The 25,703-nt window shown below is 53.4% G+C and overlaps 2 protein-coding genes across 3 annotated transcripts in view; both read right to left on the reverse strand.

The window, feature by feature from the left end:
* Radil (Rap associating with DIL domain) overlaps window positions 1-12,680 on the reverse strand; it is a 52,316-nt gene extending 39,636 nt beyond the window's left edge. For both annotated transcript variants that reach the window (XM_074075465.1, XM_020177044.2), the window contains exons 1-2: window positions 12,564-12,680; window positions 8,100-8,698 (exon numbers count right to left, since the gene is read on the reverse strand). In XM_074075465.1, the coding sequence (XP_073931566.1) occupies window positions 8,100-8,634 (535 nt within the window). In that variant the 5' untranslated portion in view covers window positions 8,635-8,698; window positions 12,564-12,680. The remainder of the gene's footprint in view (window positions 1-8,099; window positions 8,699-12,563) is intronic.
* Window positions 12,681-16,535: 3,855 nt separating this feature from the next.
* Mmd2 (monocyte to macrophage differentiation associated 2) overlaps window positions 16,536-25,703 on the reverse strand; it is a 33,726-nt gene continuing 24,558 nt past the window's right edge. The window contains 2 exon segments of the mRNA XM_020177052.2: window positions 16,536-24,871; window positions 24,874-25,006. Of these exon segments, the coding sequence (XP_020032641.2) occupies window positions 24,591-24,871; window positions 24,874-25,006 (414 nt within the window). The 3' untranslated portion in view covers window positions 16,536-24,590.

Consider the following 25,703-nt stretch of genomic DNA (forward strand, 5'->3'; position numbering starts at 1 on the left):
GGGCACGGTGGCTCACGCCTGCAATCCCAGCTACTCAGGAGGCAGCAATTGGGAGGATCTCAGTTTGAGGCCAGCCCAGGGAAAAAGTTAGTGAGACCCCCATCTCAATCAATAAGCTGGGTGTGGTGGTGCTCGCCTGTGATCACAGCTACATGAAGTGGTAGGTAGAACTGCAGCCTAAGCCAACCCCAGGCAAAAACATGAGGCCCTACCTGAAAAAATGACTAAACCAAAAAAAGTCTGGAGGCATGGCTCAAGCAGTACAGCACCTGCAGGGCGAGAGTGAGGCCAAGTTCAAGCACCAAAAAAAAAATCCTTGGTTACCTTTTGTATTTAAGAGATCCTAACTAGTCAATATGATTTAAACATACCCTAAAAGTCTTTCACCCAACATTATAGGCACCTGTGGGAACAAGCAGATGTTACCACGGTCCACATGTTAGTGACAGCATAGCTGTGAGCCAGATTTCTGTCTGCAGTCAACCAAATCACAGCTTAGCTCCCGTGTGCCATTTCAAAACAGTTTTGAAGAGCTGATTCATTTCATTGATACCTGGTGCGACATGAAAAGGTATCAAGAAGCAGGTCATTTTGTTGCACTGCTAGACAAATGCTGACTAGTGAACTTTTAAAAATATATTTCTAGCCAAGTGTTGGTGATGCATGCCCGTAATAGCAGCTACTCTGGAGGCAGCAATCAGGAGGCTTAATGTTTGAGGCCAGCCCAGCCAAGAAGTTAGCAGAGCCCATCTGAACCAGTGAGATGCAAATGTGATCCCACCTATGTGAGAGGCACAGACAGGAGGATCGCAGTCCAAGGCCAGCCCCAGGCAAAACACAAGACCCTCTGTGAAAAATAACTACAGCAAGACGGGCTGGGTGTGCCTCACCCAGTAGAGCATTTAGTGCAAACCCTGAGTTCACACCCCCCAGCACCACCAAAAAACCCCAGCACTTCTAGAATGTTTGAACCAGTACCATTAAAAAACAGTGAAGAGGTTTTGAAGAATCTGTGTTAAGAGCTGTCAGGTTACCCGGCCACTAGTTATTCTTGGTAACCATAATCACACGCTCACATTTTGAGATCCCAGTTTGGGGCTGAGTGGTATGGAGCATTTTGCACATGTCACCACAGAATTTGTGGGTGAGAAACCAACCTCTGGTATTCCCGCCACCCCCCACCACCCCGCACACATACGCACCCACGCTCTCAGCCTGATACCTCAGTGGCACCCCCACTTTCTGGGGTCTGTGCCCACCCACCCCATCCATGGGCACACTCTTCCTATGCCAGCTAAATTCTTTCCAGGATGAACATCGTTAGAGTCAAAATGGAGTCAGTTGTGTCAAATCCTAGGGGACTAGCATACGCACACACCTGATAACGAGCGGTATACCCCCGGACGCTGCCTTAGCCACAGCCCTGCACCAGGCCACTGCCACCTTACACAAAACACTTCTGTCACGATGCTGCCAGCAACGGGTTTTCCAACCTTGGACGGCCACCACCCTTTACTGATACCTACTGCCAAGGGTGATTTTTTTTTAATATAGTAAAGATAAAGTTTATTAGGAGTGAAACTGAGTATAATAGGATAAAAGCAGGGACAAATGGAAGAAAGAGAAACATTTTGTGTCCCCATGCAGGAATGGGGGCAGAGACTTGGGTGATTGCCTTCCAGTGCCTTAAGGGACGTTTGAAACGCCTGTTTCTTCCTTTCCCCAATCCCCTCACAGGGTCCTTTCCTGGCTGCACTGTCTCAAGAACCGCTGCTTATTATTTGATTTGGCGCCTGTGATGTCACCTTGGCCACACCTTTCCCAGTTGTCTTACATCCTCATCTCAAGCATCTCCAGTGACGCCGCTGTCATGTTTTCAGTGCCAACACTAAACATCTCCAACAGTGGATCCTCACAGAGTGTGCTGGACCTGTCTCCACTGTTCCCTGGGTCGTTATAAGGCGATTATAAAACAGGTGTGACCTAAAAAACTAGCTAGCATTTGTTGCCCTTAACGCAGAGAAACTAAAGCAGATACCTTAAAGCAACTGAGGCCAATAGGAAAAGGGGACCAGGAACTAGAGAAAAGGTAAGATCAAAAAGAATTAACCTAGAAGGTAACACCCACGCACAGGAAATCAATGTGAGTCAATGCCCTGTATAGCTATCCTTATCTCAACCAGCAAAAACCCTTGTTCCTTCCTATTATGGCTTATACTCTCTCTTCAACAAAATTAGAAATAAGGGCAAAATAGTTTCTGCTGGGTATTGGGGGGGGGTAGAGGGAGGGGGCGGAGTGGGTGGTAAGGGAGGGGGTGGGGGCAGGGGGGAGAAATGACCCAAGCCTTGTATGCACATATGAATAATGAAAAAAAAATAAAAATAAAAAATAAATAAAAATAATAAACAGGTGTGAGTTGTTTTGTTTTTAGACAGGACACATAAAAACCGTTCCAGGATGATGCTCTCGCTGGGCAGGTACTGCAAGGGCCACGGTGAAGGACTCCAGGTGGAAAGAGGAGTGACTGAAAGGCCTCTTACACCCGGGGACAGGAGCAGTTCAAACCTCAGATCCCGGCAGAAGGAAAAGGTTCCAAGAGAAGCCAAGTGCAGCGCGACTGGTGGGCTCTCCAGGACTGAGCTCCCAGGACACAGCTGGCATGGTGGTCCCCAAGGCAGTGCAAGGTGGATGACAAAGCACAAACTCAGGACCAGATGCTCAGCGACAACACAGATCTGCCACCACCTGCCTCCTCCAACTCTGGGTGGCACAATTCTTGGGGCCCTGCCACAATGTGGGCTCTGAGCAGCATGTGTCAGCTCGCTGCTCTCCCCCCGACCCCCCAAAAGGAACAGATCTCACAATGGGGTCTTGGGTTCACAAGGAAGCTGAGACTACAGCGAGTTTCTCTCCTCCCTTGGCTTTTACCAAGTACCTGCTGTATACTAGACACCACGGCAGACATTAAATGGGCTTCTCAGTCACAGCCCAGTGACTGCTATCAGGTGTCCTGGTCTCTGTTTAGCCTGCAAAGATAACTTCAAGTCTCAGTGGCTTTACAAGCCCTCCATGCTTGCTTTTTATTCCTTTTTTTTTTTTTTTTTTTTTTTTTGGTGGAATCGGGGATTAAACTCAGGACTTCGCACTTGCTAGGCAGGTGCTCTGCTGCTTGAGCCAAGCCTCCAGCTCATTTTGCTTTGTTTGTTCTTCAGTTTGTGCTTTTGCTGGGGTCAGCCTCCAGACTGTGATCCTCCTACCACTGCCTCCTGAGTAACTGGGATTACAGGCATGCATTATCATGCCCAGCCCTCATGCTTGCCTTTTCCAAAGAAGACATCCAAAGCAAAGAGGCCCTGCCACCAGGAAGGAAGTCACACCATGACTACAAGAGAGGCACTGCCAGCACAAACAGCAGCTCCACATTTCCCTCCTGCAGGCACTGGGCTTGCAGCGAGCCCCAGGTCCTCAGAGACGGCTGAGAGACACTTGCCGAGGGACACACGGCCGCCTGTCCCCAGTGGTGAGGCCCTGGGTGTGAAGGACAGCCCTCGTCTGAATTGAGTCTAGGCCTCGCGGGCCAAACAAGTGGGTCCCAACTGAAGGGCAGGTCTTCCTCCAGGGGACATGTGGCCATGTCCAGGGACATGTATGGCTGTCGCAGCTCCGGGAAAGGGGCTGGAGACCAGACAAGCTGTTCAGTGCCCTGCAATGTGACACCTCCCACAGCACAGCGCTCCAACCTGCAATGTCACTGTGACCCAGGTGGAGAAATCGGTTAAGTCCCCTGTCCATCAGGAGGCAGGAGATAAGGGGGCAGAGGGACCCACACTCAATCCTCCCGTGAACAGATAGCCCTTCTCTCTGCCCTTCCCAGGCTGCTGATGGAAAAGAAACCACATGGCCCTGCCGTTATGGTCCCCACAGTAAGCGTAAGTGATTGTCGTCATTATCTCTGTGACAGGACCAGGACCCTCTCCACATGGCACAGGCTCAAAACAGCAGCCCCTGGGAAACTTGCGGAGATGCCTTGCAGCCCAGTGCCCCCCAGCTCCTCCCACGTCCCCTCTGGCAGCAGAAGAGGCAATGTTGACAGAAACCAAGCATAAAGATCCCAGGTGCACGGGTGTGGGTATGCACAGTGGCCAGAGGACTCAGGGAGCCCAAAGCCCCCTCATCCTTGGTCTGATAGGAACCCTGCTCCAGTGATTTGGCAGGAGCCAGGCTTGGTGTCCCCGCCTCCATCCAACACCTGTCACCATTCCTTTGTGTCTCTCTGTTGCAGTCACCTGGGGTTCCAGAAAGGATGGGACTGATCACTAATGGCTTTTGACAAGGGACTGAAACAACCCCCAAGGAAAGGCTCACCACAGCCTGGCAGGAGAAACCACCCCCAAATGAGGACAATGACCTGGGAGGAGGCAGCTGCTCCTGGAGCAGGAGGAACCATCTCATGGGGACTAGATGGCTCCCACAAGTGCTGACAGTGGTGACAGTTTCTCCAGAACCCTTCTCAGAACCACACCTGAGAGAGTAACCAGCCAGGCCACAGTGTGGCATCATGCAGACGTCTCCCCCCGCCCCAATTCTCCCTCTTCTTACACCAGAAGCTTGCGTCTTTCCACAGATGGGCTGAGAGCTCACTTCGCCTCTTGCCACATGACCCATGTAATGACTCCCTTCTCTGCCCCTCACCACTACTCGTGCCTTTGTCGCACTGGGGTGAGTGGCCAGACCTGACATGTTGGGAACCCCAGAGCTGGGCCTGGAAGCTGGGACAGTTACAGCACAACATGATGGCCAGCTTCTGAGAGCCCTCTGGAGCCTGCCATTGCGGGAGCATGAGCTAGAATAACACGCACTGAAGGTTAGGATTCCCGAACCCGGACTCGGGAGGACGGCACTCATACACACACACACACACACACACACACACGCACGCACACACATGCACACACACGTGCACACATGCACGCACACACACAAACACGTGCACACACGTACAAGGTGGGGTGGACAGCCCAGTCTTCTACCCTTTGGGAAGAACATGCCTGGCCCCTCAGGGCCCTTTCCCAGCCTGCCCTACGGAAGGAGATGCCACCCGTCCTTCCATCCTGCTGAACACTCTGGCACCCACCTCTGGTATTCATTTCACCACAGCAAATGTCACCACATAGTGACACACGGGCCCCCAGAGGGCTTGCCCTCTGAGGATAAACAGGCACCTGGGAGCCCCATCAGTTCTTCAGAGGCTCAAGGTACCGAGTTCACTTTCCCCAGGCACAGAAGGCAGGGAACGGGAGTGACATGGTTAGGAGTGCAGGGGAAAAGCCACCCCACCAGGGACTGAGCTGCAGTCTTTCTCAATGCTTCTGTTCAACACCGATGCCATCCAGCCACTCCACGAACAATCCCTTCACTTCCTGTCCCTCTTCGGAGCCACGGGTCTGTCCCTCAGTGTTTCCCATGGGAGGGAGGGGAGCACTAGCACTCAGCCATGAAGCTCTCAGGAGGCACAAGCCACAGGAACAGCTAGGGACAGCCTCCACCTGCTTCGTTCCCATTCCGACTTCCCAGACACACAGGGATAAAGGAGTGTGTGACACGGCCACCCCAGCCCAGAATGGCTCTGCGTCAAGGTTTTCGCAGACTCTGCACCACAGGTGGGGAGCTGTGTCCAGTGTGCACGCGTCATTGGTAGAGTCAACAGAAGATGACCAAGCGCCTGGGTCCAAGTCAAGCGCTGTCCTGCTGTCCTGCTGTCCTGCCGAGCAGGACCGGGGATTGGGGTGGCATTGAGCACCCTCACATTTCCCCGGGCCCGGCCCTCTACCTGGCCCACAAGTGTGTGTTATTGAACAGAAGGCCGCAAGCACACGTGGGACGTCTGGGCATCTCAGTCCCTACAGCCCTTGCCACTACAGAGCACAGTGGAGGGCACGGGGTGCCCAGGCCACACCCAGAGAAGAACAGCCGCCAGGAAGGTGCCCGGGCAGGTAACACAACCTGCTCTAGCCCAACAAGTGGGTCAATCTGACCAGCCAGCTCAATGGACCCTTCATTGGAAAGGTCAAAAGCCAGCAAGTGAAAGGGGCCATGAACCACGGAATTTCTCCCCTTGGGACATGAGTTCAGCTCAAAAGTGAGGAGAACACAGGACAAAGTCTTACATCCTGAGACACAACCTTGACCCCTACTGTCCTACACCAACTAGTGACCACCATGTGAGCACAGCAGGCTTCCCAAGCCTCCACTTCAGGCAGAGGTGGCACAGTACAGTGACATCAGAGCAGTCTGAGCACAGGTCACCAACAGGAGCCCCACGAAAGCCCCATCCAGCCTACACTCTGCCATCCACTGAGCAGAGGAGGAAGCTCTGAGAATGACTGAATGCTGCTCTGTCCATCCGGGTCCTTCACCTCTGTGCACAGCCCCCCAAACCCTTGCGGGTCTTCGCGACCTTGCAAAGGGTTTTTAGAACAAGGCGTGCAGGGACTATGTCCTCTGGATCCGTACAATCAGAGTCGGGATGAATACTAACACCTGTAAGCAGCGGCCTGGGAGGACAGAGGAGGCCCCGTGCAGGCGATCGGAGTGCTTGTCTGCTAAGGCAGCGAGTAGAGCAGTTCTAATGGTGACAATGACAACAGCCTGCTGGCCACGAGAAGGATGCCTCCCACCGCCCACTCCACCCCGTCCTGGGTGTACGCTGCCTGTGTGCACCCAGAACCATCATGGGGTTGGTCACGGCGGTGTACCTGCACCCCAGATACTTGGGAGGCGGGGAAGAAGGAAGGTCTGAGGCCAGCCCGGCAGAAGCACGAGACCCTACCTGAAACCAAACTAAAAGTAAAAGCACTGTGTGCGTGAAATGATGGCAGCATCACACACACAGTGCGTGACTAACCCCTTCACCGCTCTGTGGTGGAGACTTTGCAATTCCAGATCAGGGACTGCGACTAAGATGTGACATAATTTGCCCAAAGTAACTGAGCAGCTCACTGCTACCTCACAGTGCTGCAGCACCTTGGAGCCATGCCACACAGGGTCCTGGTCAGGTCCAAGGGATGCGGCCCATGAAGCTAGCCACCTTCACCATGACCCCTGTCGCACACACTGACATCCAACAGCAAGCGGGGAGGAGCTGAGTGGTCACCACACCTCGGAGGACACACACAAGATGCGGTGATGTGCGGTGGCCCCCTCCCACCTGAAGTAGCACAAGGTTCAGTGCCAGGTCTTGGTAAGCCACGAGCACTCTGCAATGGAAGCTACATCCACGGTCTCATGCAAAACAACTGTTTTTAACAGGAAAGTAAGAAAAAGTCATAGGGTCTGAAATGTATTTAAGAATCTTTTTGTACTTAAAAACTAATTTTTATGGCACGTGCTTACTAAAACCACCTTTATTTTTCAGTACAGGGTTTAAACCCACGGCCTCACACATGCCAAGCAAGCTCTCTACCACTTGAGCTATACCACCAGCCCCTCCCCGCTTTTTAAATTGTGTTTGTGAGACAGGGTCTCACTCCTTTGCTGGGGCTGACCTCCTTGTTGCAGTCATCCCGTCTCTGCCTCCCCATGGCGGTTATTACAGGCATGCAGGACCATGCCTGGCTAAGAGCCAACTTTCCACCAGATGACCATCAACAGACACAACACAGTGGGCCCGAGGCCGAGGGTGAGCAAAGCCACCGCTCCTGGCACTCTACAGACAGGAAGCTAACCAGCCGCCCCACACCGAACTCCCACCGTTCGCAACGTGCAGCCACATGGGTTTGGGAAGGCTTCCTTCATTGTCATTTCACACCACATCTGTGAGATGTGTCACAGGACTCTGTGACACAGCTATGATCTTGAACCCACAGTTCCCTGGGTCTAAAAGGCTGGGCAATGACCTGATTGGACAGAAGGATGATTTGACCTAAAATATTACAAGAGAACATCAGGAGCCACCCAGATGTCAGACACAACACCTGGCCTGATGGTAAGGGGAAGACCTGGGCTTTCAAAGGAAGACTGAAAGGGCCACGGCAGCTCCGCTGGCCTCCTCCAGAACACACCGCCTCACATGTCCTCTGTCACCCCGTCTGCCCCTCACCTGCCGTGGTGGTGTCCATGTCCTTAGCTGCCAGCTCCTCCACGTCTGACCTCTTCCTCAGCTCGAATCTCCGGGACAAGCCTTCTCGGGGTTTCCATAACTCCTGGATCAGGAGGGGCTTCTCATTGTCCCCAAATACCCGGAAGCACTGGGCCTGCCACCTCTGCCCAGAGTCACCGGCCTGGCCAACCACGTCGCACAGCACGTACTGGCCGGCACACTTGGGGTCCAGCGCATAGCGCTCTAGGGCCTCCTTCACCAGCTCGCGGGCGCTGGAGGTGCCGGTGGCCAGCACACTCTTGTAGTGGGTGCCTGTGCAGACACTGTCCCCAAACACCTTCAGGACCCCGGGGGCCGAGAGTTGGGTGGACAGCTCTGCAGGGTCATCACTGGTGCCCAGGCTGCAGAAGGTGGCATCCAGGTCCCGGTACTTGTAGCTCAGTGTCCTGGATAGCATGCTGGACAGCAGCTGGCTCTGGCGCTTCAACCTGCTCTTGGTGGGAGGCGACATGATGAAGTGAGTCCCATAAAACATGGTGGGTGAGTCTTCATGGATGAGGACCACAGGCTTCAGCCAAAGGCTTCAGAAAGACCGTGGCCTGGGAGGACAAAGGACAGGTTAGCACGAGTGTCACAAGCATCAAAAGCAAGCGACACACCAGTGCACTGAGGTGCTGAAACAGCCACTGGTGTCTCCGCCACCGGGCCAGACCCCGCAGAGAGCCTCAGTCTACAGGGCCCCAAGGGACAAACAGGTCTGATGGACACAAGTGCCCTTCGGGGAAAGCCAGTCCCAGGAAGCAGGATGAGGTCACTGAAGGTTAAGACACTCCGATTTCTGGGAAGTACTGGACGCAGGGCAGAAGGCACGGCAACTGCCAGCCTCTCAGTGCACCTCAGCAAGGGTGGCTCCCTGTCCTCGGCCAAGGCCACCGTCTAGCCACATCACAGCAGATAACAGCGATTAACAACTCGGGGGCAAGGCCCCGCCTCTCTAGACTCGATTTCTCCTATGCCATGGTCATGGCATGGGAACTTGTCACAGACACAAGGGGAGCCTGCAGCCACGGTGACAGGATAACCAGCAAGCAGACATCAGAAGCATGAGCCCAAGGAAACTGCTCCCCACAGCCAGGCTGAAGACAGGTCCCCATGGGAAGGAGCTGCTTCCCTGGCACGCAGCTTAGAGTGTCCACACGGCCACGCAGGACACAAAGGGCTCCCCCAGAGCCTGCAAAGCACGCTAGGAATGCATGCACTCCGCCCACCGTCCAGCCCGCATGGCCCTCCCAGGCTGGAGAGCTGCAGTCCCCTGGGACGGCAGGAAATGACCCTGGGAAGCCTTAATCCTAATGCCTTGGTGCCCCACCGGGCTTAGAGGCGGCATTATCGGTCTCCATCACAATCCCAGCAGGACAGCAGAGCAGCGAGAAAGGACCACGCTTCTCCTCAAGATACAGGAACTCTGAAAAGCAGTCCTTACATCTGGTGACCACACCCCACCTCTGTGCTCATGTTCTCACCACAGACAAGACAGTCAGAGAGGAGCATTTTCTAGAAGGCTCCATCCAGGAAGAGTGGCCCAGGACCCAATAAAAGCAGCACAGGCACCTGCCACTGAGCTCTGGCGGTCAGAGGGCTGCTGAAGTCCCCAGCCTCGGCAGGCTACAAGAGGCTTCTGGAAGGGAAAGTGGCTGCTAAAAGCAGAATGTGACTTTCTGCACCCCTGAGCAAATCAGTGTCCTTCCAGCTACCCTAACATGCAGTCCTGTCCCCTGAAGTCCTGCATTGCCATCAGGGCTGCTGTGAATGAAGCCAAGAACCAGGCCACCATGGCATTTGTTCACAGTCAGGTGCCTACCGGCCACTAGGCATTCTGGGAGGAACGTGAGCCCTTCAAACTCTTCTGATACCTGCACAGGGAAGCCTGGAAGCCTGGGCACCGGCCCCAAGGGGTGGGTGACACGTCACCTGTTCCTACTACAGCAAAGCTTCCACAAGGGACCGGCTTTCTGAATACTTGACTTTGTGTTTGGAGCCGGGTGTCTCAGAGACTCCAACACTGCTCAGAAGCCCACGAGGTTCTCTGGGGCCTCAAAAAGTCAAGCCAAGGAGGGGTCCTAAGCAAAGGCTTGGTTTCTCCTCCCCTAAGGAACATGCCGCAAGTCTCTGCGTCTGTCACATAATTTACAAATCATTTGCAGAAAATACTTGTCACCAACACGTGCCTTTGCATTTGCATCCGTGTCAGCAGTTTCAAATCATGAAAGAGTGCTTGGAGCTGGGTGTGGTAGTGCACACCTGTAATGCCAGCTGCTCAGGAGGCAGAGACAGGAGGATCGTGAGTTCAAGGCCAGTCAGGGCAGTTAGTGAGACCCTATCTCAAAAACAAAATACGACAAAAGGGTTCAGGTGGTAGCACGCTTGCCTAGCAAGTGTGAGGCATTGAGTTGGAAAAGAAAGCTTGAATCAGAGAGTGAACCCCTTGCAAATGGCCTTCTCAAATCAGTCCTTAGTGACTGTCCGAGGTGCCACAATTCTGCCCTAGAAACTTCCCACAGGTGGCTCTCAAGACACCCCCTGCTCAGAAGTCTCAAGGCCAGCACTTGTTCTCATGGCACAAAGTGGATGGCAAACAACACAGTCTCGGTCACCAGCAGCCTTGGCCTCTGGTGACAGTATCCAAATGTAAATTTAAACACAATGCCAAAGGCAGCGGAGGCTGTCCCTAGGCAGGAGAAAAGTCACAGTAGAGGCACGAGGGTTTAAAAGGCCCAAACACGGGAGAAATGAACCAGTATCTTGCACCTACAGTGACTGCACTTGTGGTTCAGACACTTCTACAATTCTGCGTTAATGAAAAAGAAACAAAGAATTAAACACACAATGGCACGGTCCCCTCCCAGGGCCTCTCAAGCAAGGGGCCTGCTGCTTGAACCTCAGGGGCGCCCCTCCCTCTTCTCCAGCAGCCTCCTGTGCCAGATTCTACGGCAGAGTTAGGAAAATCATAAAAAGAAGGGAGACGACGTAAGCAGGGAGAATGTGACTCATTCTTTTCCAACAAATCCTGACTCTAAGTCCCTGTTAACCCAAGTCTTATCTATTTTGGGGTTTTCAGAAGGCTTTCCTCTCACTATGGTCATTTTCCCTCGGTGGTGACTGCCAAGGGTGCCACTGACAGTGGCCATTTGCCTAAGTGCCACCTCCTCTCCTAATCACAGAATTCAGAGTACAGTCTGTTTGTCCAAATAGGACAGATTTGTTTCTTACAAGCCAACAGGAGTGCAGGGAAATCCTACAGAGCACAGCAGGCCCTGGGTAACCAGATCTGTTTTTCTGGAAGTGTGACCTGCCTTTTCCTTTTCTACTCAATTTTCACCTCTGTCACACAAACACTTGGGGACAGCTCAGGGACCAGACAGCCCAGGGTGTATGCAGGGTGCACTGACTGGAGCTGTTCTCTGCAAACATTTGTCTCCTGTTCTCCAGGAAGAGTCCCGTTTCTGATGGAAAACAAGCCAAGTCGCTTGTCAGCGAGGTCAGCACTGGCTGACACGGGTGGAGGGACATCTCGCTGTTCCAACTGGACAATCTGGAATCCATTATCATTCCACCAGGAGGAAAAGCGAACAGTAAACTCTGCACGCTGCACCTTGTCCCCCTCCCCACAAATCCTATCTTTAAATATGCACATAATTTCATCAGGTCTCATTTTCCATGGCTAGTCTCTTGAGAAGGGACAGACTTGTCCCAGCGGGATGAAAGACTGGCTCCTCTCTGGAATGCACAAGAGGTGGCTGGGGCTAACAGAGACACCCCAGTAATCAAATTCTTTTTGGCAATTCAGATTAACCAAACACTTGACAGGCGACAGAGGCTGGCCAGGCAGGTCTGCAGCCAGCCAGGTCCCACCGCCCCCGTCCCCAGGGGACCTAAGCCAGGTCCCTCTCAGCCTGGGAGCTCCAGCTTAGCATCTGTCTCCTTACAGAAGTGGTACAGAAATAGCTGGGGAACAATGCCTTGTCGCGGGCACACGGGGGGGGGGGCGCGCGCTGCGGGGTGGGCGTGGGGGGAGTGTCACGCGGGATCCCGGCGGGAGACTGTGGTGCCCCACACCATGCACCACCATCCAGGGAAACTGAGGGCTGGGGTGGGTGGGGGGTGCGAAGGCAGGTAGGGGATCCCCAGCACTGGGATCATCCCTTGGAAGCCCGCGAACCAGGACACATGAGCCAGCTGCCCCCCCCCCGCCCGCCGCCGCCGGTTTCCATGGCAACCGAACAAGCCTCCCCTCCCCGCCCCCGGCATACCCGCACTCCCGTGCCCCGTGCGGCCCGGAGCGCGCGACCCACCCCCCCACTCCTCGGGCTCCACACCCCGGGGTCCACACAGCCTCGGAGTAGCACCGCCCGGACCAGACCCTCGCCTTCGCTGACCTCCTTCTCTCACGCGCCCCGCACTCACCTTCAGCACGGCCCGCCGCCACCGCGTCCCCGCGCGGCTCCCACGCCCGCCGTTAGCGGGAGCCGGCGCCCGCTACCCGCTCGTGCCGCGGCGCCTCCTGCCGGCCGCGCAACGGACGGGGGCGGGGCCTCGGGTGGGGAGGGGCCTATGAGAGGGCGTGGCGTAAATGGGCGGGGCATACGGTGGGGGACTTAGGAAGGCGCTGGGCGAGAAGAAGTGGGCTGCGAGCAGCATCTCGGCATCCAATAGACAGACAGGAAACACGCCCCCCCCAGGGGGCGGAGCCTCGCGAAGAGGGGCGAGGCTAGCCAGCAAGCGAAGATAGGCTGTGCGCTGGCGCCTCCTGCCGGCTATCCAATGGGTGAGGGAGGAAGCTCGGGGGCGGGGCCTAGACTTGTGGGCGGGTCCTCGATGGAGGGGCGGGGTCAGTGCTAGCTCACACCTTCCTGTAGCTCGGTGAGTGGGCGAGGCTGGGTGGAAACCAGAAATTGAGCCCCTCAATTTCTGAGCATCTGAGATGTTGGAAAGGAACAAGGGTGGCCAGTTTCCTTTCCCCCATCACCGGCCAGAGTTTTAAAAGACGGAGCAGATGACGGCTCCCTGGCTTAAAATAATGCCCAATGGGGGCCAGGTCAGCTCTGGGGGGCTCTGACTCAAATGCCCCCTGCGGCTAGGGTTAAATGCTTTTCCTAGACAGGTTCTTTTGTACCGTGCTCTGATGGTGACCTAAACGTGGGACGGACGTTCACCTGGCCTTGCATCTCAAAATGCAGAAATCCAACCTTGGGAGAGCACCTTTTCATTATTATGGCTATTGGAATATAGTATTTTATACAGCAGGCCCTATGCTGGGGGCTTTCCCTACTGCATCCTGCTGGATGCTCACGTCAAGTCTTGTAAGACGCGTCCTGTGCTTCAGTGGAAGAGACAGACGTGGCTTGTCCGTGCGATGAAATAGTTCATACGGACCTTTCAGGAACCTCCTCATGCCCCAGGCTGGGCGGCTGTAGTCAGGTGACAGTGCTTGGATATTTCCATGAACCTGAGGAGGCAATTGTCAAAGCTGGAAGGAGAATCGGGGTGCTTTTCCCACGTGTCCTTCCCCATGACCCAGTTCTGCCTCCTACACCCCCGTAGCCCTCTTTGACAGAGGTTGGAAAACTGCAGCCTGGAAGCCAGATCGGAGCTGCTGTGTACTTTTGTCAATAAAGTTTTATTGGAATGCATTTGTTCCACCTGCCTGCATGTTGTCTATGACTGTTTTCAGGCTACAGTGAGACTGAGACTTCACACTCCTCCCAACATGGCAGCTGACTCACCTCAAAACAAATGATCTAAGAAAAAAACTTGCTGGCCCTTCTAAAAATGTCACTATTGAAGCCAGGCACCAGTGGCTCACGCCTGTAATCCCAGCTATTCAGGAGGCAGAGATCAGGGGGATCTCAGTTCGAAGCCAGCCCTGACAAATAGTTTATGAAACCCTATCTCAAAAAAACCCTTCACAAAATAGGACTAGTGGAGTGGCTCAACATGTAGGCCCTGAGTTCAAGCCTCAGTACCACAAAAAAAAAAAGTTACTGTTGATAAAATATCACGTCACAGCTCAGGGTCTCTGCTGAAAATTCTTTCCCAACTTAAGCTGCTATAACAAAATGCCACAGACAAGTGGTTTAAACTTTTGGAGGCCAGAGTCGGACATCAGTGGGCTGTTTTCCTCTGCGGCCTCTCCCCTTAGCTGCAGACGGCCATCTTCTCACTGTGACATCCACAGGGCCCTTTCCCCCATGTGCTGTGTCTCCCTGGTGGTTTTCTGCATGTCCAGTCTCCAGTTCTAAGGACCCCAGTCAGACTGGATTCAGGAACCCACACAACCCCATTTTCACTAATCACCAGTTTAAAGGCCACACCTCCCAACCCAGACATGTTCTGAGGTTCTGAGAGTTAGTTAAAATTCAGCCTGTGAATTCAGTCCAGACCACGAGCCTTCTATTTTAACCTTCCCACCATAGCGGGATAGCAGGCTTACACCGCCACGCCCAACTATTGGTTGAGATGAGGTCTTGAAAACTGTCTGCCCAGGCTGGCTTGGAACCATGATCCTCTCGATCTCAGCCTCCCGAGCGGCTGGGATTACAGGCATGATAACTTGATCATCACCCTCCAGGCTTGCTCTATGCTGTTACCAATTTTATTTAATTCGTAGACCTCTTGCAATACTTAAGTGTATTCATTTGTGCATTTAACACACAGTAGAAGTTGTTTTCCTTCATGAAGAGGCCTAATGTTTACTGTTACACTTGGCACATCAGAGGTGCTTAATAAATATTTCTTAGCTGAGTATGATGGTGCATGCCTGTAATCCTGCCACTCAGGAGGCAGAGGCAGGAGAACCAGTTGAGTTTGAGTTCAAGGCCAGCCTCCCCTGTCTTCCCTAGACTGAAACATTCTTGAGGGCAAGTGCGGAGTTTCATTCCCCTTTGTATCCCAGCCCCTGGCACCTGGGCAGGTGATCAAGCACATTTCTGAACTGTGGGTTTGAATTCTTTTCGAAAACCGCTGGACCAAACAAGGAGTGTTGCATTTCTCCCTTTGGCCACCAGAGGGAGATAGAGTGGTGGGACTTAATCTGGGTGAAATTTGGATGAAGTGCAAAGGACAAACAGCTGGTTAAGGTCAAAGAGAATGGACTCCTGGGGGAGGGGGACAATAATCTAGCATCTCCTGGCACTGGTGACATGGGAAGTGCCAGGCTTACCAATGATAAGTAAGGTGCCTTTAAGAAACTCAGACTCTGGTGAACAGCAAAAAGATGGCTACAGTAAGTGATTTGCAACTGTGTAACAGTCAGTGAATGCTGCAGGATGCTGTGTAACAAATACTCACACACATACCAAGAAGCCTTCTTGGGTTTGCTCATGAGTCTGCAGGCGGTCACCGGTACCTCTGGCGAGTTGGATTTGAACCAGCTGGCTTTGAGTTCAGGTGTGTCCCCGTTCTGGGATGGGCCATGGTATTCTCCTGACAGATGCAAAAGTACAAAAGGCAAGGCCAAACCTTGTGGGTTTAATGAAGGTATGTGTTGGTGTCACTTCCACCAACATTTCACTGGCCAAATGACAAGGACATCGCAGAGGCCAGGGAGGGAGGATGGAGGCAGAGATTGGGTGCTTGCTTCAACCAGCAAGGAAAAGCAAAAACCTCAGCAGCCACAGGAAGACCGAGGACCGTTCTTTGTTCAAGCTGCGGGGACTGTGGCCCTTTGTTACAGTCTCCCCCAGGAAACAGATACACGGCGGTATGAGCGACAGCTCAAGTGAGATATTTAAGTAGAAAATATGGAGCCAGGGACGTGGATGTGTTTGATTGAAACAAAGATGGCTTTAATACCTGTAATCCCAGCTACTTGGGAGGCTGAGATCAGGATTGCAGTTTGAGGCCAGCCCAGGTAAATAGTTCTCGAGACCCCATCTCCAAAATAACCTGAGCAAAATGGACTGGAGGTGTGGCTCAAGTGGTAGACCACCTGCTTTGTAAGTGCAAAACCCTGAGTTCAAATCCCAGTCCCACCAAAAAACCCATAAAATAATTTGTCAAAAGCACTAGGTAGCTAGCACAGGATCTTAAACTCACTGCATACTTTCCTGAATATCTGAAGTTTTCTACAATGACTGCTTTTATACAGAGTAGGCAAGTGAGTTGTGTTTGTTTGCTTGTTTTTGCAGGAGTGGGATTTGAACTCAGGGCCTTGTACTCGCTAAATAGGTACTCCACCATTTGAGCCACCTGCCCCACCCTTTAGCTTTTAGCTTATTTTTCAGATAAGATCTTGAGCTCACTTTTCCCAGGCCAGCCTCCGACTGTGATCCTCCTCCCTCTGCCTCCTGAGTAGCTGGGATTGCAAGCATGCACCACCACACCCGGCCAGCAAATGTTATTTTTTAATTTTTTTTTTAAAAGACAACTCAGCCAGAGTAAGTCCTCTCAAATTTTTCTTTATTTAAGTTTTTTCTATGACACTGGAAACAATAATATTCACCAAGAGATTATTCTTCAAAATGTTTAGCAAATACTAAGTTAATATAAAAAAGAGCAATTTCACGAATACTGACAGGACACTGTTTAAAAATTCATGCTGCAAATGCCATCCTTAAACATTGTAGACTTTGGAGGTCTAGAGAGAAGGGAAACACTCAGAGCTCTGCTTCCCCCGACCCCCAAGAAAGGCCTTAAGAAGCCACCTGGCCCCGGCCCAGAAGTGCAAAGTCTCTAGAGGAACCCGGATGTGCACAGGGATGACCGGCAGCTGGTCCAGCAGGAGTCAGAGCCTTGGATTTGCAATGGAGGCAGGGTAGCCCTTCCAAAGCTGGGTCAGCTCCTATCTTTCTCTTTCTTTCTTCCAGCAGTACTGGGGTTTGAACTCAGGGCCTTGCACTTGCCAGGCAGGCGCTCTACCTCTTGACCATGCCTCCAGCTCTTTTTGCTTTATTTATTTTGAGGATAGGTTCTCACATTTATGCCCAGACTGGCCTGGATCACGATTGTCCTATTTATGCTTCCCCCACAGCTGGGATGACAGGCATGTACCACCACACTCAGCTATCAGTTGAGATGGGGTCTTGTGAAGTTTTTGTCCATGCTGGCCTTGAGACTCAAGTGTCCTGATCTCTGCCTCCTGAGCAGCTGGGATTGCAGGTGTGAGCCACCAAGCCCAGACCTTCTGTTCCTTTCTTGAATGGATTCTGCCTCCTTCCTGCCTTCCCATCCACCATCTGAACTGACACAGCGCACACTGAGTCACATGTCCACCCAAGGTCTCTAAGCCCTCCCAGTGCCATTGTCAGAACAACAGACCTTAAACCTTGGTTGTGGATTCCTCTCAGTGGGGTCAGGGTTCTGGATTATCACAACTTGGAAGCTCTGAATTTCTTTCTCCACACCTGTCCCCAGACTCCCAAGGGATGGCACCATGGGTCCCCGGCAGGCACATTAAAGAGGCACCAAACACCTGTTACCCACAATTGTGACTTTCTCGGCAAGTCCCAGAAAGGGCAGGCTTCCAGAATTTAGGATTCATGCCCACTGTGGGTCGTAAAACCAAATTAGCAAGTTGCATCCAGCAACTTGGGAAAAAAAGACAGGACAGTGGAGAGCAGGACAGGCAGGGCACAGGGGGTAGAACTGGACGGTGATGTGGCTGAGGGTCTGTCCATGTTCCCCAAAATTCCATGCTGCAAGACTAACTCTAAGGTCACAGCACGAGATGGGTTCTTTGGAAGGGGATGAGGCCATGGGGGCTGAGCCCCCACGAAAGGGATGAAGGTCCTGTAAAAGAGACCCTATAGGAGCTGGGTGTGTGGTGCACGCCTGTAGTTCCAGCAGTCAGTAGGCTGAACATAAGGATCATGAGTTCCAGGCCAGCCTGGGCTACATAGTGAGAACTTGTCTAAGAAGAGAGAGAGATGGAGAAAGAGAGAGAAGAGAGAGGGGGAGATAGAGAGAGGGAGAGAGGGGAAGAAAGGGGAGGGAGGGAAGGAGAGAGAGACAGGGAGGAGAGAGGGGGAAACGGGGAGAGAGAGGGAAAGGGGAAGAGAGGAGAGGGAGGGAGGGGAAGGAGGGGAGGGAGACAGAGAGAGAGAGAGAGAAAGAGCTATTCTGGCTTCAGCCATGTAAAGAATATGGCGCCAGCTGTGGGGCAGGTGCAGCCCTCCCCACACTGAGGCTGTGGCAGCTCCATCTTGAACTTGCAGCCCCCAGAACCGTGGGAACGTGATTTCTGTCATTTAAGCCACCCAGCCTACGGTACTTTTGTGCTAGCAGCTGGAATGGTCTAACTCGAACCTGGGAGAGGCTATTTGGGATGGACATGCAAACAAGACTCTAGGATGGGGCCTAGACCAGGCCTCGGTTAGAAAGGCCTGGGCAGCGCCGGCATGCCTGAGTGTCACTGGAGGGGGTGCTGACCCATGCCACCTGGAGCCTGTCCCAGACGATGGGGGGGCTCATAACCTCCCAGAGACTCTTGCTATGAGGGCCACAGGTCCTGACGAGGGTGTGACACACACACACACACTGCGCCAAGGGTGGCGGCCACATTGAAATCACCTTTGCAAAGACAGAGTTGTCAGGACAAGACAAATGGAAGGATGTGTGTAGGGAGACTGGGTGTGTGGAAGACCCTGGATCCTGTCACATATGCCAGGTGGATAAAAGCAGTCACTTCTCCATGTACTCACCCATACTGATTTGGTTTTATTTTTTGAGATGGGACTTGCTTTGTAGCCCAGGCTGGCCTGGAGCTCCCAATCCTCCTGCCTCTGCCTCCTCAGGGCTGGGATTACAGATGTGTGGCACCATGCCTGGCTTGATTTTTAAAAAAACCATTGCCTTATTAAAATATTTAGAACCCTTTCATCCTGTGGGTGCTGGCAGGGACAGCTTCCTGCAAGGAGATGAACTGTGTTAGGGTATAGATTTGTGGCGTTCCCCCATCCCGCGTCGAAGTCCACTAATACAGGGCACCCAGGCCTCAGAGCTCCTGGATGCCAGATCTGTGGGAGGATCTGAGATCAAAGTGACCTTGTCCACTGAGGGAACATTGGCCTTCACCTGCTCTCGGAGGTGACCTGGCCACGTGGCAGCAGAGAGCAATGAGTGTGGTCCCCTCAGAGCCGTTGCCGTTCAGCCACAGCTGACGGGCGATGGAGTCACCGGGAGACTTGGGAGAGATGGACTCCACCATCTTGGGGTACAAAACAGCCCAGCATCATAGAAAGAGAAAAGATGAGACACCCAACGCCCTCCACCCAGAGCCCGGGCCTGCCCTATGTCTCCTGGATGGCCTGTGACATGTCACTTAGCCTCTCTGGGCAGCCTCGGTGTCCCCATATGATATGGAAACAGAAATTTTGCCTTGCCAGCTTTGGAGGCAAAAATAACATGAATCTGAGTCACATGTGGAACACATGTGACCTGCCACACAGGGGACAGGACGCAGAGCACATTGCCCAGGCTGTGGGCAGTGTCTGCTGGTAGACCAGTTGTCCAAAAATATGGATCAATACATAAGTAGGTAAGTAGACAGATAAATAGGTGAATGATAGCCAGCTAGATAGAAAGAGACAGATGACAGATAGATGATGGACGGACAGACAAATAGATGATCGATAGATAGATGATAGATTGATAGATAGACAAATAATAGACAGATGGTAGATAGATGCATAGCAAATTTGACAATCACCACGGTGTGGACACTCACACAGGGCCAGTCCCATGTGGCCAGTGTCTGAACACTTGCAAAGTCGCTGGGGAGTTAAGGCCCGTGTCCAGGGCGCCATTGGCGCGTGAAGAACACGACATCCCCAGGGTGACCTCCCCTCCCGTAAGCAGAGAAGGAGTGGGCGGGATGTGACCCCTGTCACGTGAGGGTCTGCTGCCTCTGTCTCCAGCAGCGTCCCTATGACACAACAAGCCACACCTCTTCTGCCACCAAGCAGATCACCTGCAGAGCTCGGCTCCCCTCCCCTGCCCATCCCTCACGCCTCACGCCAGAGTTGTCTTCCTGACTTCTCCCGCAACACCAGCTCCTGCAGCACCCATGGGCGCCAGGTTTCCATACTGCACACCCTCCCAGGGGCAGGGGCAAATCTCACCCCAAACTTCATCAGGAAGACGAACCCTAGATCATCCCGTAAGTCACCAGCATGTCTTCTGATATTCAAGGCCACTGGGTAAGGACCATGGCACGTCCATGCAGACCTGGATTGTCAACTGGCCTCTTTCCAAACAGGAACAGTAAAGGAAAACACAACACGAGGCTCCCTGGGCACGCCTTCCTGACCCCAGGAGACGGAGAGGAGGTGGCCAGGGTCAAACTGGTACTGAGCACCTGCTAAGAGCTGAGCTTTCGGTCTTCAGTGTCCTCCCAGAGGGTCTCTGTCCAGTGCACACCCCACCTTGCTGTCCTCAGCCTCCAGGTGTGGCTAAAATGACCCAACTATGGCCTATAAAAATGAACACCGAAGGAGATTTCCCCACTGCAAAGTAAGGAGAAAACCCTAGGGAGACGATCCTCAAAGTGTCCAGTGTAGACACCCCTGGGAATCCCAGCACCCTTTTATTTTGGACAGGTGGATTGAACTTGCTCTGCCTCTTGAGCCACCCCGCCAACCCTTTTGCCTTTAGTGTTTAAGTAGGGTCTCTTGCTTTTGCCGGGGTCAGCCTCAGACCATGATTCACCCACCTCTGCCTCCTGAGTAGGTGGGATTACAGGCGTGCACATCCACACTTGGCTGCCACAAAATCCTTTTGAAAGCTTCACAAAACCTAACTATTTTCACAACCAGACTACAATTCTTTTTTCTTTCCCCTCTCGTTCTTTCCACCTCACAACAGACTGAATGCAAAAGCAGACGGGAATCCAACTACGTTCTGTGGAACCAAACATTCTAGAGACTTGCAAAAATGTGCAGCAAAGGCACTTTCCACCCTGCATTTATTTTGCTTGGAAAAAATATGCTATTTCTAATATTAAAAATGCATTGGTTATGTTACAACATCCTGGGTTAATCTTTAAAAGGAATTAGTAGATATTTTTAATATTCTGTTTTTTTCATGAATGTTAACAGGTACTGCCAACCTCAACCGAAGCTCTTTGGCGCCCTATAATTTTTGAGAGGACAAAGTGGGGTCCCAAGTTTAAAATGTTTGACAGCCACTGAGCCCAGCAGCTCTGTCCTATGGAACTTTCCACCATGATGGAAATGGTTGGTAGTCGTCCTTGTTCTCCAAAATGGTAGCCATTAGCCACACATGGGTTAACGTGGCCGGGGGGCTGGGGACATAGATTTAAGTCTACCTAGCTATCTGCAGTGAATGGCTACCAGTTTGGAGGACATGTCTGGAGGACGTCTCGAGTTTCTCATTTGGGACTTTCTCTTGGGGAGACACACACCCACGGCACACCCCACGTTGCTGGGATTTTCACGGGTTCTTTCTGGATCCCACGGGTGCCAGTTACAGAGTCTGCTTATGGTCGTCCAGTTACACAGTCCATGGGAAAATGACAAGTGTCCATCACCCAGCCCTGGGGGCTCAACTGTCCTCTCAGCACCTGCCCTATGAAGCCAGGGTGGGCAGCACGAGTGGCCAGAGCCCCCACTTCCTCGGCCCGGTTGCAGGGGTCAGGCACAGCTGGAGGCACAGGCTTGTGGGATTTGCAAATGGAGGTGGGAAATGGAGGCTGGGTGAGCTGAAAACTCAGGGATGGTCCCAGCGAGCTTCCATCCAGTGCGAGGCCCCATCCAAGGCCAAGGTGGCCGCAGTTCTTGGGGTCCAGGTCCCCTGTGAGTCCTAGCCTGGCACTCCAAGGGCTTTCTGGGATCCTTCCCAGAAAGGATCGGCCCTGCTCACAGCAGACCTCCAACTTCCCATCAGCTGGAAGGGAGGCAGCTCTGGTCTGCGTCTGATGCAAATCATGCCAGCTCTTAGGGACGGTCACAGCCATGCTGCGCTGTGGCCCTCCCAGCCGGGCACTGCGGGACGTGCATGGCTGGTAGTGTGAAGCTGTCGTCACTCCCTTCCTGCCCGCCACGCCCTGGCGGTGCCCACGGACACGGGGGACTTTCCCACCGGAGGGAGCGGGCCTAAAAACTCCTTTTCCCTCCCTGAACTACTTGTGACGCGCTGAGCAGAGACGCAGGGTCTGGGATGGGGTAAAGGGTCCTGGGAGACCCGCTTCCCAAAGGACACTGAGGAGGAGGAAGGGTTTATGGGAAGCGTGTCTTGAACTGGCGCTAAAGGAGGAAATGTGGGCCAAGGACCCTCGGGACACCTTCTGGTGTCATCAGTATCACAGCCATAGTGGGAAATTCCACCGTTAGTGACTCATTCCTTTGGCTGACACCCCTGAAAAAGCACCACTTTCCTGACCAGGTCTTTCTTTCTGAGTGGACAGCCAGCAGAACTAATGAGGACAGCAGGCTGGGTGTCGTGCATTCATTACTTCTGCTGTGGCTCCATGCAGCCTGGCCCGGTGCTGCCCTTGCTCCACCCATCTTACAGCTGGGGACACTAGGGCTCCCAGTAGTCAGGGGACTGGCTCCAGCTCTCGCAAAGGGACAACGCCACATTTGAACCCAAGTATAGCAAGATACGCAGTCCTTCACTCCCGGAGCAGGCACAAGTGTCTGAATGACAGACAGGGCTCCAGGCTGTGGTCAGGTGAGCACAAGGAGAGCCGGGAAGCCCTTAAATAGATGAAGGCAGGATTTGGGCTTTACAGGATGAGTAGGAGTTGGGTAGATGGTGTGGGGAGGGCGAACAGAGTTCCCAGTAGAGGAAATGGAACCTCAACTTGGAGGGCTGCAGGGTGGCTTTCTTGGGGGGAAATACACAGCAAGGGTCACAGGGAGTACAGCTGTCAGACTCAGGACCTCAGCACCTTAGCAAGGGTCACTAAGAAGTCCCAAGGCAGTGTCTTTGGTGTCCAGCACCATTCTTGGGGCTCTGCCAGGCTCCTAAACAGCACTCTGAAGCCAGGAGTTGCTTGGGTCTGGGCCCTGCCACACCGTGAGGGCACCAACCACACCCCAGCCCTCGGGTCCAGCGTCCCTGCCCAGGTCAGGCGTGAGCTCGCCGCTGTCACCCTCCTCCACTGCTTCCCTGGCCCTCTGACCTCCTTCTCTGACCCCAGCCTGGTGAGATCCACGGGGCTCACTCACCCAAACAGCGGAAGTCGGAGTCCTGTGTGGACACACGCACGCTCACACACACGCACACGGGAGGGGGACAAACACAGCCCGAGTCCCCTGCTCCGTCTGAGGAGTGTGTGATGTCGCCATGATGGAATACTGGCCCGGACACACGGATTTCCAGGGACCCAGGCTCTGACACACCCTGGAATGTGCTAGAACAAAGAATCAGGCGCCCTGTCTTGTCCCCCCTCCTCCCACCCCTGTTCTGGTTAGATGAGGTCCTTTGGGACTTAGGACAGAGATTCTGATTCAGATCCTGGAACTTGACCTGTCACTCCTGTTCCAGCAAATGGCCAGGTGACATTGTGCAGAAGGATGGTCCAGCCCTGGGCCGGGTGAGGACAGGACCCTGGCAGTCAGAGACTGAGGGACCTGGACAGGACACTGCCAGATTCAGATGAGGTTGAGGCCTTGCTCCTGGGCCCATCTGAGTGGCTTCTAAGAGTGCTGCTTGGCACCAGGTGACAGTCCCGATGGTGTCGTCATGAGCCCTAAATAGGGTGCAAACTCAGGAATCTGGATGACCCTTTGACGAACAGATGGCTCTTCTTATGTCTCTGGATTTTATTTTTTGCGGCACTAGGATTCGAACTCAGGTCCTCACCCTTGCTATGCCAGGCAGGTTCTCTACCGTTGAGCCACTCCACCAGCCCTTTTGTGTGTGTGGGTGTGGGTGTGTTTTTCGAGATGGGGTCTCATGAACTATGGCCCAGGCTTTGAACCACCATCCTCCTGATCTCTGTCTCCTGAGTAGGCTGAGATTACAGGCGTGAGCCACTGCACCCGGCTATGTCTCTGGATTTTTTTTTAGGATGCAAAGCAGCCGTAGTTGAGTCCTCACCCCGGCTTCCCGCACCTCCACTGTGCCGAGAGCCAGGGATGGTGGAACAGGACGTCAGGGGCTGCTGAGGGTGTGTGCCTCAGTTTCTCTGTACTTGCCTCCAGCCTGCCCACTCCAGGACCTTCCTCAAAGTGCAGGGCATGAGGGAGCACAGGCATCTGTGTCAGGAGACACCACGCTCCTCCACGTGGTGACGTTAACCGCTCCGGTCATTTCAGAAAACACCAGGCCCCAGAGGCCCAGAGGTTCCGTCACGAGCAGGAAATCGTTCATGGTGATGTCTGCCCTGGCCAGGAAAGTTCCCCGGCCTTCTTTCCCTGAGCAGGGGACAGTCCCCCAGCCAGGACCTCTCGGCCTGTCGTTCCCAGTTTGCCCTTTGCTGGAGACAATAATAGTCATCATGTTAGGACACACTTGTCTAACGTAGAAACATTACAGGATTAATGTCGCCTCTGGGACACGACTAAATGCTTTCTGTCCCCCAGGGGACTTGAGGGGTGGTCTGGCTGCCACCGGAAGGAACCGCAGACGCATCACGGGAAGGGCACGCAGGTCGTGACGCCGTGTCAAGGCTACAGTTTGCAGACTGCTTCTCGTGATGCTCTGCTCCAAAAGCCCAAAGGGCCCATGGAGTGTGGACCGCGTCACTTGGACACCTTGGTCTGCAGGGTGCTGGGCAGGTACAGGTACCTCCAGATGGCATAGTAGTGGGTCACGGCACCGAACGCCACAAAGAGATGCCAGATGGCGTGGGCGAAGGGGATCCTCCCGTCACTCTTGAAAAACACCATGCCCAAGCAGTAGAAGACCCCTCCGGTCATCAGCTCCCAGATGCCCTCGGTGTTGGGCTGCAGACAAGGACAGGGTGGAGGAGAGGTCAGGGGAGCAGTCACGTATCCACACCACCCAAAGCTAAGAGACACAAGTGACGAGCCAGCCCAGAGTCCCCGTGGGGAGTCTCAGTGCTGTGACGCCATGGGGTCTCCCAAAACTGGCTGAATCGTGTGACATATTTGTATCAAAAAGTCTCAAAGTATACTTTTATAGCTTTTTGTACATCCCGAAAAGTAGCACCTCTGAGTCTACACCCAAAGATCTGAAGGCAGCTTTTGCACACCCGTGTTCACAGCAGAGTCGTTCACGATAACCGAAGGGAGAGGCAACCTGTGACCACGGTGGGCGTTAGTGAACGCTGCACACGAGGGAATACTATTCAGCTGTTAAAAAGGAAGCCGTCTGACACACGCTACGATGTGGATGAACCCGGAGGACGTGATGCTAGCAAGGACAATTACTGTATGGTTCTGCTCCGATGAGGGACCCAGAGCGGTCAAGTCCATAGAGACGGAAAGTAGAATGGGGGTTACCAGCGGATGGAGTGGGGGACAGGGGAGTTGCTATTTACCGGATCGGGAGTTTCTTTCCCGGCAAGGATGGAAACTGTTGGGCTGGGCATGGCAGCTCACCCTGTCTACTTGGAGGTGGAGATCAAAAAGACCATGGTTCAAGGGCAGCCCAGGCGAAAAGTTAGCAAGACCCCATCTC

Source organism: Castor canadensis, chromosome 6 (assembly GCF_047511655.1).
Source record: "Castor canadensis chromosome 6, mCasCan1.hap1v2, whole genome shotgun sequence".
Classification (NCBI taxonomy): Eukaryota; Metazoa; Chordata; class Mammalia; order Rodentia; family Castoridae; genus Castor; species Castor canadensis.